The 17,914-nt window shown below is 41.6% G+C and overlaps 1 protein-coding gene across 1 annotated transcript in view; it reads right to left on the bottom strand.

The window, feature by feature from the left end:
• LOC109885876 (AT-rich interactive domain-containing protein 4B) overlaps positions 1 to 17,914 on the bottom strand; it is a 239,422-nt gene that overhangs the window by 133,492 nt on the left and 88,016 nt on the right. Inside the window, exons 8-9 of the mRNA XM_031804853.1 lie at positions 8,690 to 8,843; positions 4,004 to 4,083 (exon numbers count right to left, since the gene is read on the bottom strand). Coding sequence (XP_031660713.1) covers positions 4,004 to 4,083; positions 8,690 to 8,843 — 234 coding nt within the window. The remainder of the gene's footprint in view (positions 1 to 4,003; positions 4,084 to 8,689; positions 8,844 to 17,914) is intronic.

The following is a 17,914-nucleotide window of genomic DNA, read 5'->3' as shown; positions in this document are numbered from 1 at the left end:
GAACTGGTCTGTTCTACTACTATTGATCTGGTCTGTTCTACTAGTATTGATCTGGTCTGTTCTACTAGTATTGATCTGGTCTGTTCCACTATCATTGATCTGGTCTGTTCTACTAGTATTGATCTGGTACTGGTCTGTTCTACTACTATTGATCTGGTCTGTTCTACTATCATTGATCTGGTCTGTTCCACTATCATTGATCTGGTCTGTTCCACTATCATTGATCTGGTCTGTTCCACTATCATTGATCTGGTCTGTTCTACTAGTATTGATCTGGTACTGGTCTGTTCTACTATCATTGATCTGGTCTGTTCTACTAGTATTGATCTGGTCTGTTCTACTAGTATTGATCTGGTCTGTTCTACTAGTATTGATCTGGTCTGTTCTACTAGTATTGATCTGGTCTGTTCTACTAGTATTGATCTGGTCTGTTCTACTAGTATTGATCTGGCCTGTTCTACTAGTATTGATCTGGTCTGTTCTACTAGTATTGATCTGGTCTATTCTACTAGTATTGATCTGGTCTATTCTACTAGTATTGATCTGGTCTGTTCTACTAGTATTGATCTGGTCTGTTCTACTAGTATTGATCTGGTCTGTTCTACTAGTATTGATCTGGTCTGTTCTACTAGTATTGATCTGGTCTGTTCTACTAGTATTGATCTGGTCTACTAGTATTGATCTGGTCTGTTCTACTAGTATTGATCTGGTCTGTTCTACTAGTATTGATCTGGTCTGTTCTACTAGTATTGATCTAGTCTGCTCTACTACCATTGATCTGGTCTGTTCTACTACCATTGATCTGGTATTTTCTACTATCATTGATCTGGTCTGTTCCACTTTCATTGATCTGGTCTGTTCTACTAGTATTGATCTGGTACTGGTCTGTTCTACTAGTATTGAGCTGGTCTGTTCTACTAGTATTGAGCTGGTCTGTTCTACTAGTATTGAGCTGGTCTGTTCTACTAGTATTGAGCTGGTCTGTTCTACTAGTATTGAGCTGGTCTGTTCTACTAGTATTGAGCTGGTCTGTTCTACTAGTATTGAGCTGGTCTGTTCTACTAGTATTGATCTGGTCTATTCTACTAGTATTGATCTGGTACTGGTCTGTTCTACTAGTATTGATCTGGTCTGTTCTACTAGTATTGAGCTGGTCTGTTCTACTAGTATTGAGCTGGTCTGTTCTACTAGTATTGATCTGGTACTGGTCTGTTCTACTAGTATTGATCTGGTCTGTTCTACTATCATTGATCTGGTCTGTTCTACTAGTATTGATCTGGTACTGGTATGTTCTACTAGTATTGATCTGGTCTACTAGTATTGATCTGGTCTATTCTACTAGTATTGATCTGGTACTGGTATGTTCTACTAGTATTGATCTGGTCTACTAGTATTGATCTGGTCTGTTCTACTAGTATTGATCTGGTACTGGTCTGTTCTACTAGTATTGATCTGGTCTGTTCTACTAGTATTGATCTGGTCTGTTCTACTATCATTGATCTGTTCTACTAGTATTGATCTGGTACTGGTATGTTCTACTAGTATTGATCTGGTCTGTTCTACTAGTATTGATCTGGTACCTGGCAAACTAAATCTATCCCTAAATCTATCCCAGTTTCTATTACAGAGGCACCTGACAACCTAAATCTGTCCCAGTTCCTATTACACAGAGACACCTGCCAACCTAAATCTGTCCCAGTTCCTATTACACAGAGGAACCTGGCAACCCAAATCTGTCCCAGTTCCTATTACAAAGAGGAACCTGGCAACCTTAAATTTGTCCCAGTTCCTAATACACAAACCTGGCAACCCAAATCTGTCCCAGTTCCTAATACACAAACCTGGCAACCCAAATCTGTCCCAGTTCCTAATACACAAACCTGGCAAGCCAAATCTGTCCCAGGTCCTAATACACAATCCTGGGAACCCAAATCTGTCCCAGTTCCTAATATACAAACCTGACAACCGAAATCTGTCCCAGTCCCTATTACACAGAGGAACCTGGCAACCTAAATCTGTCCCAGTTCCTATTACACAGAGGAACCTGGCAACCTAAATCTGTCCCAGTTCCTAATACACAAACCTGGCAACCCAAATATGTCCCAGTTCCTAATACACAAACCTGGCAACCCAAATCTGTCCCAGGTCCTAATACACAAACCTGGCAACCCAAATCTGTCCCAGTTCCTAATATACAAACCTGGTAACCCAAATCTGTCCCAGTTCCTAATATACAAACCTGGCAACCCAAATCTGTCCCAGTTCCGAATACTAAAACTGGCAACCCAAATCTGTCCCAGTTCCTAATACACACACCTGGCAACCCAAATCGGTCCGAGCATCAGTTCCAGCTACGCAGCAGCAGCTGATGGCTTCCCCTGATCTAGACTCTAGCTGCTACAGTCAATTACAGCAGCTTCCACTTCCTTTCAGAATAATCATCTGTTCTCTCATCCCATCCTGCCGTCATCAGCACTACCCGTCCCCTCCCAGTCAGCCAGCTGCCTGCTAGCTGCTCTGACCACAGCTGATAAAGGCCCTCAACAGCCATTTCATGTCACAGTAAATAGGTCTTCAGCTTGGACTGGGCTGGGTCCAGGCCAATATTGTTCAGTTGTGTTGTTAGGAGAGACATATATTTAACCTAAATATTGGAATATCCACTCGAGAAGGAAGGCTGAGGATGGGTTCAGTGGGCATCCTGGGATGTGTTCAGTGGGCATGAAATGGAAAACATTCTGAAATAGAAAATTGCTGGTCACACAGACGGGTTAGCTGACACAACAAAAACAATGTGCATGTTTCAATGGGGCAGAGGTCTCTGTGTTGATGTGATTCAGGATGGCCAGATAGCTACCAACAATGACACAAAGCTGCCTTGTGAGGAATCCTAGGTGGCTCATTTCAGCGAGTTCTATCTGGTTCTTGATACCATCTCTTGTTTTTTGAGGTGTTTGTGACTGATATTGCTAAAATCTACTAGCTAGCTAACCAACAACTGTAACGGTGTAACTGAGACCACAAGGGCTCATTGTGCACATCTATTTAGGTTTCCAATAAACATTGGAGAGTAAATATAGTTAAAGTTGTCAACAATCTAAACCAACCTGTCTGTATGATTTAAATATCATAACTAAAACCATGTCCACCGTGACCAGGAATGAGGTTGACCTGTTGTGGTTGTTAGAAGCTTTGAGTGTTTATCATCTTCTTCTTCAGTTTAACACTCCCTGAGTAGGCTGTCCACTGACCAGCCCTCCCCTCTCTCTGCCTCTGTGTGGGCTGCTTCGTGAGGTCTGTTCAAGCCACAATCACAATGCTCTTAGCCATGGGCTAAGGGAGCATTTAGTCTGGGCTAAGGTAGTGTTCTGAAGAGGGATAGCACCAACCTTAGCCCATGGCTAGATGGCCCTGTTCTGGAGCAGGGTTAGCACTGCATTTCAGGGCTAGCCAATCACAGTTCAATTGTTGCCTAATTTATATATTATACTCTGGGAAAGTGACCGTTGGTTTCAGTCAACCCTGCTAGTGTGAACACAGGCTAAGCTAGCCTGAGGCTAAAGATAGTCCTGGGATAATAAGAATACAGTGTGAAAAGCTTAACCATCTCACCAGTCAGACACCACTCTCCCTGGCAGGGAGGGCCGAGACATTTACTGGACTTTTCTCCAGTTAGACACCACTCTCCCTGGCAGGGAGGGCCGAGACATTTACTGGACTTTCTGTTCTGCACAAAGACAGCGTGCAGTTTCTCAGTTTGAGCTTTTTCGCCTTTCAGATGTAATGGAATATTTCAAAGCCTAATATAATAATAATTCATGCCATTGAACAGACACTTTGAATTCAAAGTGACCATTTCTCCATTATGACTCTGAATTGAATCCTAGCAGAAGAGACCAAGTGTGTATCTTTCTTCACTATTTCCGACAACTCTACAGGTTCATGTTACACATCAACACAATGCAAATAAGTGTTTCATAATGCAGCACGTCAGATGACTCACAATTTTCCATCCTTGAAGGAGCGGATGAAGATGCTGTCTTTCTTTATGATGGCCTCTTCATGGCAGTCTGGGGTGATGACCTAGTGGGGGGGGGGGGGGGGGGGGGAGTGAGTATGACTGCTCAGACAAGGCACAGAGCAAAGTGGGTTTGGATGACAGAACAACCCCTCCACCACAGAACAACCCCTCCACCACAAACCCCTCCACTACAAACCCCTCCACTACAAACCCCTCCACTACAAACCCCTCCACTACAAACCCCTCCACTACAAACCCCTCTACTACAAACTGACTCTCACTTCAGAGTGTGTTGCATTGACACACAAACACAGTAAGCTGAGCAGTGTTGTGTCTTTACCTTGAAACAATCAACCATATGAATCCATTCTTTTTAGTGGATCAGCAATTTGAGTGGCTGAAAATGACATGTAACTGATCATAAAAACATCCCCTTGGGAGAACTAAGTAGTCAGCTGACATAGCAGCAGCCTGAGGTAATAGCATCCCCTTGGGAGAAGACACACTAAGCAGTCAGAGGTAATAACATCCCCTTGGGAGAAGACACACTAAGCAGTCAGAGGTAATAGCATCCCCTTGGGAGAAGACACACTAAGCAGTCAGAGGTAATAGCATCCCCTTGGGAGAAGACACACTAAGCAGTCAGAGGTAATAACATCCCCTTGGGAGAAGACACACTAAGCAGTCAGAGGTAATAGCATCCCCTTGGGAGAAGACACACTAAGCAGTCAGAGGTAATAACATCCCCTTGGGAGAAGACACACTAAGCAGTCAGAGGTAATAGCATCCCCTTGGGAGAAGACACACTAAGCAGTCAGAGGTAATAACATCCCCTTGGGAGAAGACACACTAAGCAGTCAGAGGTAATAACATCCCCTTGGGAGAAGACACACTAAGCAGTCAGAGGTAATAACATCCCCTTGGGAGAAGACACACTAAGCAGTCAGAGGTAATAGCATCCCCTTGGGAGAAGACACACTAAGCAGTCAGAGGTAATAACATCCCCTTGGGAGAAGACACACTAAGCAGTCAGAGGTAATAGCATCCCCTTGGGAGAAGACACACTAAGCAGTCAGAGGTAATAACATCCCCTTGGGAGAAGACACACTAAGCAGTCAGAGGTAATAACATCCCCTTGGGAGAAGACACACTAAGCAGTCAGAGGTAATAACATCCCCTTGGGAGAAGACACACTAAGCAGTCAGAGGTAATAGCATCCCCTTGGGAGAAGACACACTAAGCAGTCAGAGGTAATAGCATCCCCTTGGGAGAAGACACACTAAGCAGTCAGAGGTAATAACATCCCCTTGGGAGAAGACACACTAAGCAGTCAGAGGTAATAGCATCCCCTTGGGAGAAGACACACTAAGCAGTCAGAGGTAATAGCATCCCCTTGGGAGAAGACACACTAAGCAGTCAGAGGTAATAGCATCCCCTTGGGAGAAGACACACTAAGCAGTCAGAGGTAATAGCATCCCCTTGGGAGAAGACACACTAAGCAGTCAGAGGTAATAGCATCCCCAGCTGATATGGCAGTAGTCAGAGGTAATAACATCCCCTTGGGAGAAGACACACTAAGCAGTCAGAGGTAATAGCATCCCCTTGGGAGAAGACACACTAAGCAGCTGATATGGCAGTAGCCAGAGGTAATAGCATCCCCTTGGGAGAAGACACACTAAGCAGCTGATATGGCAGTAGCCAGAGGTAATAACATCCCCTTGGGAGAAGACACACTAAGCAGTCAGAGGTAATAGCATCCCCAGCTGATATGGCAGTAGTCAGAGGTAATAGCATCCCCTTGGGAGAAGACACACTAAGCAGTCAGAGGTAATAGCATCCCCTTGGGAGAAGACACACTAAGCAGCTGATATGGCAGTAGCCAGAGGTAATAGCATCCCCTTGGGAGAAGACACACTAAGCAGCTGATATGGCAGTAGCCAGAGGTAATAGCATCCCCTTGGGAGAAGACACACTAAGCAGTCAGAGGTAATAGCATCCCCAGCTGATATGGCAGTAGCCAGAGGATTCCCAATCTGTTTATTATCCTTTATTAACTTTATTATGAACATCCATCAAATCCTTAATTCCAGCAGCACCAGCCCCCCCCCTCCCCTCCCTCCCTCACTGTGATGGTGAAGAAGTTAGCGTACGGGAGGAGGCATGTGGTAGGGGGCACGTGGTAGGGGGCACGTGGTAGGGGGCACGTGGTAGGGGGCACGTGGTAGTGGGCACGTGGTAGTGGGCACGTGGTAGGGGGCACGTGGTAGGGGGCACGTGGTAGTGGGCACGTGGTAGTGGGCACGTGGTAGTGGGCACGTGGTAGGGGGCACGTGGTAGGGGGCACGTGGTAGGGGGCACGTGGTAGGGGGCACGTGGTAGGGGGCACGTGGTAGGGGGCACGTGGTAGTGGGCACGTGGTAGTGGGCACGTGGTAGGGGGCATGCCGAAAGGCACCGTCTCCAACCCAAATTTTGAAAGGCCCTCCTCTTGGCAGCAGATAAATGTTTACTGTTTTAAGGCTTATTTCCAGAAACTCAGCACATGGGACAGAGACAAACTGTTTTAAGGCTCCTTCCCATACATTTAGCCATGGGACAGAGACAACACTGTTTTAAGGCTCCTTCCCATACATTTTGGGCAGAGACAACACTGTTTTAAGGCTCCTTCCCATACATTTTGGGCAGAGACAACACTGTTTTAAGGCTACTTCCCATACATTTTGGGCAGAGACAACACTGTTTTAAGGCTCCTTCCCATACATTTTGCCATGGGGCGGAGACAACACTGTTTTAAGGCTCCTTCCCATACATTTTGCCATGGGGCGGAGACAACACTGTTTTAAGGCTCCTTCCCATACATTTTGCCATGGGGCGGAGACAACACTATTTTAAGGCTCATTTTCTACATTGTAGAATAATAGTGAAGACATCAAAAGTATGAAATAACACATATAGAATCATGTAATAACCAAAAAAGTGCAAAACAAATCAAAATAGATTCTATATTTGAGATTCTTCAAATAGCCACCCTTTGCCTAGATGGCAGCTTTGCATACTCTTGGCATCCTCTCAACCAGCTTCACCTGGAATGTTTTTCCAACAGTCTTGAAGGAGTTCCCACATATGCTGAGCACTTGTTGGCTGCTTGTCCTTCACTCTGCGGTCCAACTCATCCCAAACCAATTGGGTTGAGGTTGGGTGATTGTGGAGGCCAGGTCATGTGATGCAGCACTCCATCACTCTCCCTTCTTGGTCAAATAGCCCTTACGCAGCCTGGCGGTGTGTTGGGTCATTGTCCTGTTGAAAAACAAATAATAGTCTCACTAAGCGCAAACCAGATGGGATGGCGTATCGCTGCAGAATGCTGTGGTAGCCATGCTGGTTAAGCGTGACTTGAATTCTAAATAAATCACTGACAGTGCCACCAGCAAAGCACCCCCACATCATCACACCTCCTCCTCCTCCATGCTTCACGGTGGGAACCATCTGTTCACTTTTTTTTTTTACTCTGCGTCTCACAAATACATGGAGATGGATCCAAAAAATCTAAAATTGGGACTCATCAGACCAAAGGTTTGTCCATTTCTCGTGTTTCTTGGCCTAAGCAAGTCTCTTCTTCTTATTGGTGTCCTTTAGTAATGGTTTCTTTGCAGCAAGTCGACCATGAAGGCCTGATTCACGCAGTCTCCTCTAAACATGTTGAGATGTGTCTGTTTCTTGAACTCTGTGAAGCCTTTATTTGGGCTGCAATTTCTGAGGATGGTAACTCTAATGAACGTATCCTCTGCAGCAGAGCTACCTCTGGGTCTTCCTTTCCTGTGGCGGTCCTCATGAGAGCCAGTTTCATCATAGCGCTTGGTTTTTGTGACTGCACTTGAAGAAACTTTAAATTCTTGAGATTTTCCTTATTGACTGACCTTCATATCTTAAAGTAATGGACTGTCATTTCTCTTTTCTTATTTGAGCTGTTCTTGCCATAATATGGTCTTGGTCCTTTACCAAATAGGGCTATATTCTGGACACCACCCCTACCTTGTCACAACACAACTGATTGGCGCAAACGCATTAAGGAAAGAAATTCCACAAATTAACTTTTAAGAAAGTACACCTGTTAATTGAATGCATTCCAGGTGACTACCTCATGAAGCTGGTTGACAGAATGTCAAGTGGACAAAGCTGTCATCAAGGCAAAAGGTGGCTACTTTGAAGAATCTCAAAAATAAAATATATTTGGATTTGTTTAGCACTTTTTTGGTTACTACATGATTCCATATGTGTTATTTCATAGTGTTGATGTTTTCACTTTCATTCTACAATGTAGAAAATAGTAAAAAATAAAGAAAAACACCTGAATGTGTGTCCAAACTTTTGACTGGTAATGTATATTTCTATTTTTTGGGACAGGCTATTTAGCAGTAATGGCAACACAGACAGAGAGACAAGGTGATCTCACCAGTGCAGGGCAGGTTACCTTGCTGTGTTCTTCCTGTCGCCAGTAGAGGCAGAGCCCCCCTCCACACCACCTTCTCTAACAAACATCACCTTCCAAAAACACACACACCAGTGCAGGGCAGGGTACCACGCTGTGGTCTTGTTCTTCCAGTCTCCAGTAGAGGCAGAACCCCCCTCAACACACACCACCTTCCCAGACAGAGACAGACTGACTCACCAGGGCAGGGTACCACGCTGTGGTCTTATTCTTCCAGTCTCCAGTAGAGGCAGAACCCCCCTCAACACACACCACCTTCCCAAACAGCTCTTCATTCTGTCTCCAGTCACTCTCCTCCTCTTCACTGGACGACGAAGATGGCTCCTCCTCCTGACTGTTAAAGGGAATCAAGAAGCTTTCAAATCCAACACACAAAAGTGACATTTAGCTCTAGAATATTTTTTTTTAAATGAAAATGCACAGATTAACAAAACAAACAGCCCCAGTCTTAACTACATTTAAACTACTGAGTGTAGGTAGACCTCTCTCTCTGTCTTAAATACATTTAAACTAATGAGTGTAGGTAGACCTCTCTCAGTCTTAACTACATTTAAACTAATGAGTGTAGGTAGACCTCTCTCAGTCTTAACTACATTTAAACTAATGAGTGTAGGTAGACCTCTCTCAGTCTTAACTACATTTAAACTAATGAGTGTAGGTAGACCTCTCTCTGTCTTAAATACATTTAAACTAATGAGTGTAGGTAGAACTCTCTCAGTCTTAACTACATTTAAACTAATGAGTGTAGGTAGACCTCTCTCAGTCTAAACTACATTTAAACTAATGAGTGTAGGTAGTGTAGGTAGACCTCTCTCAGTCTTAAATACACTGAACACAACAAGCAACAAGATTTTACTGAGTTACAGTTCATAGAAGTAAATCAGTCAATTGAAATAAATTAATTGGGACACATAAGGATTTCCCATGACTGGGCAGGGGTACAGCCATGACAGAGCAGGGGTACAGCCATGACAGAGCAGGGGTACAGCCATGACAGGGCAGGGGTACAGCCAAGACAGGAGAGGGTAGCAAGTTTTATGGGCACTACAGATTACAGTATATATGGTCACTACACCTGACAGTATATATGGTCACTACAGATTACAGTATATATGGCCACTACAGATTACAGTATATATGGCCACTACACCTGACAGTATATATGGTCACTACACCTGACAGTATATGGCCACTACAGATTACAGTATATATGGCCACTACAGCTGACAGTATATATGGTCACTACAGATTACAGTACATATGGCCACTATAGATTACAGTATATATGGCCACTACACCTGACAGTATATATGGCCACTACACCTGACAGTATATATGGCCACTACACCTGACAGTATATATGGCCACTACACCTGACAGTATATATGGCCACTACAGATTACAGTATATATGGCCACTACACCTGATAGTATATATGGCCACTACAGATTACAGTATATATGGTCACTACAGATTACAGTATATATGGTCACTACACCTGACAGCATATATGTCAACTACACCTGACAGTATATATGGCCTTACACCTGACAGTATATATGGCCACTATAGATTACAGTATATATGGCCACTACAGCTGACAGTATATATGGTCACTACACCTGATAGTATATATGGCCACTACACCTGATAGTATATATGGCCACGACAGATTACAGTATATATGGCCACTACAGATTACAGTATATATGGTCACTACACCTGACAGTATATATGTCCACTACACCTGACAGTATATATGTCCACTACACCTGACAGTATATATGGCCACTATACCTGACAGTATATATGGCCACTACACCTGACAGTATATATGGCCACTACAGATTACAGTATATATGGCCACTACAGCTGACAGTATATATGGTCACTACAGATTACAGTACATATGGCCACTATAGATTACAGTATATATGGCCACTACAGCTGACAGTATATATGGTCACTACAGATTACAGTATATATGGCCACTACAGATTACAGTATATATGGTCACTACACCTGATAGTATATATGGCCACTACAGATTACAGTATATATGGCCACTACACCTGACAGTATATATGGCCACTATAGATTACAGTATATATGGCCACTACAGCTGACAGTATATATGGTCACTACACCTGATAGTATATATGGCCACTACACCTGATAGTATATATGGCCACTACAGATTACAGTATATATGGCCACTACAGATTACAGTATATATGGTCACTACACCTGACAGTATATATGGCCACTACACCTGATAGTATATATGGCCACTACAGATTACAGTATATATGGTCACTACAGATTACAGTATATATGGCCACTACACCTGACAGTATATATGGCCACTACACCTGATAGTATACATGGCAACTACACCTGATAGTATATATGGCCACTACAGATTACAGTATATATGGTCACTACACCTGACAGTATACATGTCCACTACACCTGCCAGTATATATGTCCACTACACCTGACAGTATAAATGGCCACTACAGATTACAGTATATATGGCCACTACAGCTGACAGTATATATGGTCACTACAGATTACAGTACATATGGCCACTATAGATTACAGTATATATGGCCACTACACCTGACAGTATATATGGCCACTACACCTGACAGTATATATGGCCACTACACCTGACAGTATATATGGCCACTACAGATTACAGTATATATGGCCACTACAGATTACAGTATATATGGTCACTACACCTGATAGTATATATGGCCACTACACCTGAAAGTTTATATGGCCACTACAGATTACAGTATATATGGCCACTACACCTGACAGTATATATGGCCACTATAGATTACAGTATATATGGCCACTACAGCTGACAGTATATATGGCCACTACAGATTACAGTATATATGGTCATTACACCTGATAGTATATATGGCCACTACACCTGATAGTATATATGGCCACTACAGATTACAGTATATATGGCCACTACACCTGACAGTATATATGGCCACTACAGATTACAGTATATATGGCCACTACAGATTACAGTATATATGGTCACTACACCTGACAGTATATATGTCCACTACACCTGACAGTATATATGGCCACTACACCTGACAGTATATATGGCCACTACACCTGACAGTATATATGGCCACTACAGATTACAGTATATATGGCCACTACAGCTGACAGTATATATGGTCACTACAGATTACAGTACATATGGCCACTATAGATTACAGTATATATGGCCACTACAGCTGACAGTATATATGGTCACTACAGATTACAGTATATATGGTCACTACACCTGTCAGTATATATGGTCACTACACCTGACAGTATATATGTCCACTACACCTGACAGTATATATGGTCACTACAGATTACAGTACATGTGTCCACTACAGATTACAGTATATATGGCCACTACATCTGACAGTATATATGGCAACTACACCTGACAGTATATATGGTCACTAAACCGGACAGTATATATGGCGACTACAGATTACAGTATATATGGCCACTACAGCTGACAGTATATATGGTCACTACAGATTACAGTACATATGGCCACTATAGATTACAGTATATATGGCCATGACAGCTGACAGTATATATGGTCACTACAGATTACAGTATATATGGTCACTAGACCTGACAGTATATATGGCTACTACAGATTACAGTATATAGGGTAACTACACCTGATAGTATATATGGGCACTACACCTGACAGCATATATGGTCACTACAGATTACAGCATATATGGTCACTACACCTGACAGTATATATGGTCACTACACCTGACAGTATATATGGTCACTACACCTGACAGTATATATGGTCACTACATCTGACAGTATATATGGCCACTACATATTACAGTATATATGGTCACTACAGATTAAAGTACAAATGCCCACTACAGATTACAGTATATATGGCAACTACACCTGACAGTATATATGGTCACTACAGATTACAGTATATATGGTCACTAAAGATCACAGTATATCTGGCCACTACAGATTACAGTATATATGGCCACTACACCTGACAGTATATATGGCCAATACAGATTACAGTATATATGGCCACTAAACCTGACAGTATATATGGTCAATACACCTGACAGTATATATGGCCACTACAGATTACAGTATATATGGTCACTACACCTGTCAGTATATATGGTCACTACACCTGACAGTATATATGTCCACTACACCTGACAGTATATATGGTCACTATAGATTACAGTACATGTGTCCACTACAGATTACAGTATATATGGCCACTACATCTGACAGTATATATGGCAACTACACCTGTCAGTATATATGGTCACTACACCTGACAGTATATATGTCCACTACACCTGACAGTATATATGTCCACTACACCTGACAGTATATATGGCCACTACACCTGACAGTATATATGGCCACTACAGATTACAGTATATATGGCCACTACAGATTACAGTATATATGGTCACTACACCTGATAGTATATATGGCCACTACAGATTACAGTATATATGGCCACTACACCTGACAGTATATATGGCCACTATAGATTACAGTATATATGGCCACTACAGCTGACAGTATATATGGTCACTACACCTGATAGTATATATGGCCACTACACCTGACAGTATATATGGCCACTACAGATTACAGTATATATGGCCACTACAGATTACAGTATATATGGTCACTACACCTGATAGTATATATGGCCACTACACCTGAAAGTTTATATGGCCACTACAGATTACAGTATATATGGCCACTACACCTGACAGTATATATGGCCACTATAGATTACAGTATATATGGCCACTACAGCTGACAGTATATATGGCCACTACAGATTACAGTATATATGGTCACTACACCTGATAGTATATATGGCCACTACACCTGATAGTATATATGGCCACTACAGATTACAGTATATATGGCCACTACACCTGACAGTATATATGGCCACTACAGATTACAGTATATATGGCCACTACAGATTACAGTATATATGGTCACTACACCTGACAGTATATATGTCCACTACACCTGACAGTATATATGGCCACTACACCTGACAGTATATATGGCCACTACACCTGACAGTATATATGGCCACTACAGATTACAGTATATATGGCCACTACAGCTGACAGTATATATGGTCACTACAGATTACAGTACATATGGCCACTATAGATTACAGTATATATGGCCACTACAGCTGACAGTATATATGGTCACTACAGATTACAGTATATATGGCCACTACAGATTACAGTATATATGGTCACTACACCTGATAGTATATATGGCCACTACAGATTACAGTATATATGGCCACTACACCTGACAGTATATATGGCCACTATAGATTACAGTATATATGGCCACTACAGCTGACAGTATATATGGTCACTACACCTGATAGTATATATGGCCACTACACCTGATAGTATATATGGCCACTACAGATTACAGTATATATGGCCACTACAGATTACAGTATATATGGTCACTACACCTGACAGTATATATGGCCACTACACCTGATAGTATATATGGCCACTACAGATTACAGTATATATGGTCACTACAGATTACAGTATATATGGCCACTACACCTGACAGTATATATGGCCACTACACCTGATAGTATACATGGCAACTACACCTGATAGTATATATGGCCACTACAGATTACAGTATATATGGTCACTACACCTGACAGTATACATGTCCACTACACCTGCCAGTATATATGTCCACTACACCTGACAGTATAAATGGCCACTACAGATTACAGTATATATGGCCACTACAGCTGACAGTATATATGGTCACTACAGATTACAGTACATATGGCCACTATAGATTACAGTATATATGGCCACTACACCTGACAGTATATATGGCCACTACACCTGACAGTATATATGGCCACTACACCTGACAGTATATATGGCCACTACAGATTACAGTATATATGGCCAATACAGATTACAGTATATATGGTCACTACACCTGATAGTATATATGGCCACTACACCTGAAAGTTTATATGGCCACTACAGATTACAGTATATATGGCCACTACACCTGACAGTATATATGGCCACTATAGATTACAGTATATATGGCCACTACAGCTGACAGTATATATGGCCACTACAGATTACAGTATATATGGTCACTACACCTGATAGTATATATGGCCACTACACCTGATAGTATATATGGCCACTACAGATTACAGTATATATGGCCACTACACCTGACAGTATATATGGCCACTACAGATTACAGTATATATGGCCACTACAGATTACAGTATATATGGTCACTACACCTGACAGTATATATGTCCACTACACCTGACAGTATATATGGCCACTACACCTGACAGTATATATGGCCACTACACCTGACAGTATATATGGCCACTACAGATTACAGTATATATGGCCACTACAGCTGACAGTATATATGGTCACTACAGATTACAGTACATATGGCCACTATAGATTACAGTATATATGGCCACTACAGCTGACAGTATATATGGTCACTACAGATTACAGTATATATGGTCACTACACCTGTCAGTATATATGGTCACTACACCTGACAGTATATATGTCCACTACACCTGACAGTATATATGGTCACTACAGATTACAGTACATGTGTCCACTACAGATTACAGTATATATGGCCACTACATCTGACAGTATATATGGCAACTACACCTGACAGTATATATGGTCACTAAACCGGACAGTATATATGGCGACTACAGATTACAGTATATATGGCCACTACAGCTGACAGTATATATGGTCACTACAGATTACAGTACATATGGCCACTATAGATTACAGTATATATGGCCATGACAGCTGACAGTATATATGGTCACTACAGATTACAGTATATATGGTCACTAGACCTGACAGTATATATGGCTACTACAGATTACAGTATATAGGGTAACTACACCTGATAGTATATATGGGCACTACACCTGACAGCATATATGGTCACTACAGATTACAGCATATATGGTCACTACACCTGACAGTATATATGGTCACTACACCTGACAGTATATATGGTCACTACATCTGACAGTATATATGGCCACTACATATTACAGTATATATGGTCACTACAGATTAAAGTACAAATGCCCACTACAGATTACAGTATATATGGCAACTACACCTGACAGTATATATGGTCACTACAGATTACAGTATATATGGTCACTAAAGATCACAGTATATCTGGCCACTACAGATTACAGTATATATGGCCACTACACCTGACAGTATATATGGCCAATACAGATTACAGTATATATGGCCACTAAACCTGACAGTATATATGGTCAATACACCTGACAGTATATATGGCCACTACAGATTACAGTATATATGGTCACTACACCTGTCAGTATATATGGTCACTACACCTGACAGTATATATGTCCACTACACCTGACAGTATATATGGTCACTATAGATTACAGTACATGTGTCCACTACAGATTACAGTATATATGGCCACTACATCTGACAGTATATATGGCAACTACACCTGTCAGTATATATGGTCACTACACCTGACAGTATATATGTCCACTACACCTGACAGTATATATGTCCACTACACCTGACAGTATATATGGCCACTACACCTGACAGTATATATGGCCACTACAGATTACAGTATATATGGCCACTACAGATTACAGTATATATGGTCACTACACCTGATAGTATATATGGCCACTACAGATTACAGTATATATGGCCACTACACCTGACAGTATATATGGCCACTATAGATTACAGTATATATGGCCACTACAGCTGACAGTATATATGGTCACTACACCTGATAGTATATATGGCCACTACACCTGACAGTATATATGGCCACTACAGATTACAGTATATATGGCCACTACAGATTACAGTATATATGGTCACTACACCTGATAGTATATATGGCCACTACACCTGAAAGTTTATATGGCCACTACAGATTACAGTATATATGGCCACTACACCTGACAGTATATATGGCCACTATAGATTACAGTATATATGGCCACTACAGCTGACAGTATATATGGCCACTACAGATTACAGTATATATGGTCACTACACCTGATAGTATATATGGCCACTACACCTGATAGTATATATGGCCACTACAGATTACAGTATATATGGCCACTACACCTGACAGTATATATGGCCACTACAGATTACAGTATATATGGCCACTACAGATTACAGTATATATGGTCACTACACCTGACAGTATATATGTCCACTACACCTGACAGTATATATGGCCACTACACCTGACAGTATATATGGCCACTACACCTGACAGTATATATGGCCACTACAGATTACAGTATATATGGCCACTACAGCTGACAGTATATATGGTCACTACAGATTACAGTACATATGGCCACTATAGATTACAGTATATATGGCCACTACAGCTGACAGTATATATGGTCACTACAGATTACAGTATATATGGTCACTACACCTGTCAGTATATATGGTCACTACACCTGACAGTATATATGTCCACTACACCTGACAGTATATATGGTCACTACAGATTACAGTACATGTGTCCACTACAGATTACAGTATATATGGCCACTACATCTGACAGTATATATGGCAACTACACCTGACAGTATATATGGTCACTAAACCGGACAGTATATATGGCGACTACAGATTACAGTATATATGGCCACTACAGCTGACAGTATATATGGTCACTACAGATTACAGTACATATGGCCACTATAGATTACAGTATATATGGCCATGACAGCTGACAGTATATATGGTCACTACAGATTACAGTATATATGGTCACTAGACCTGACAGTATATATGGCTACTACAGATTACAGTATATATGGCCACTACACCTGACAGTATATATGGTCACTACACCTGACAGTATATATGTCCACTACACCTGACAGTATATATGGTCACTACACCTGACAGTATATATGGTCACTACATCTGACAGTATATATGGCCACTACACCTGACAGTATATATGGCCACTACAGATTACAGTATATATGGTCACTACACCTGACAGTATATATGGTCACTACACCTGACAGTATATATGGTCACTACATCTGACAGTATATATGGCCACTACATATTACAGTATATATGGTCACTACAGATTAAAGTACAAATGCCCACTACAGATTACAGTATATATGGCAACTACACCTGACAGTATATATGGTCACTAAACCTGACAGTATATATGGTCACTACAGATTACAGT

This window comes from Oncorhynchus kisutch, linkage group LG25 (assembly GCF_002021735.2).
Source record: "Oncorhynchus kisutch isolate 150728-3 linkage group LG25, Okis_V2, whole genome shotgun sequence".
NCBI lineage: Eukaryota > Metazoa > Chordata > Actinopteri > Salmoniformes > Salmonidae > Oncorhynchus > Oncorhynchus kisutch.
Note: the sequence above shows the minus strand (reverse complement) of the source record. Positions and strands in the feature narration are given on the sequence as shown.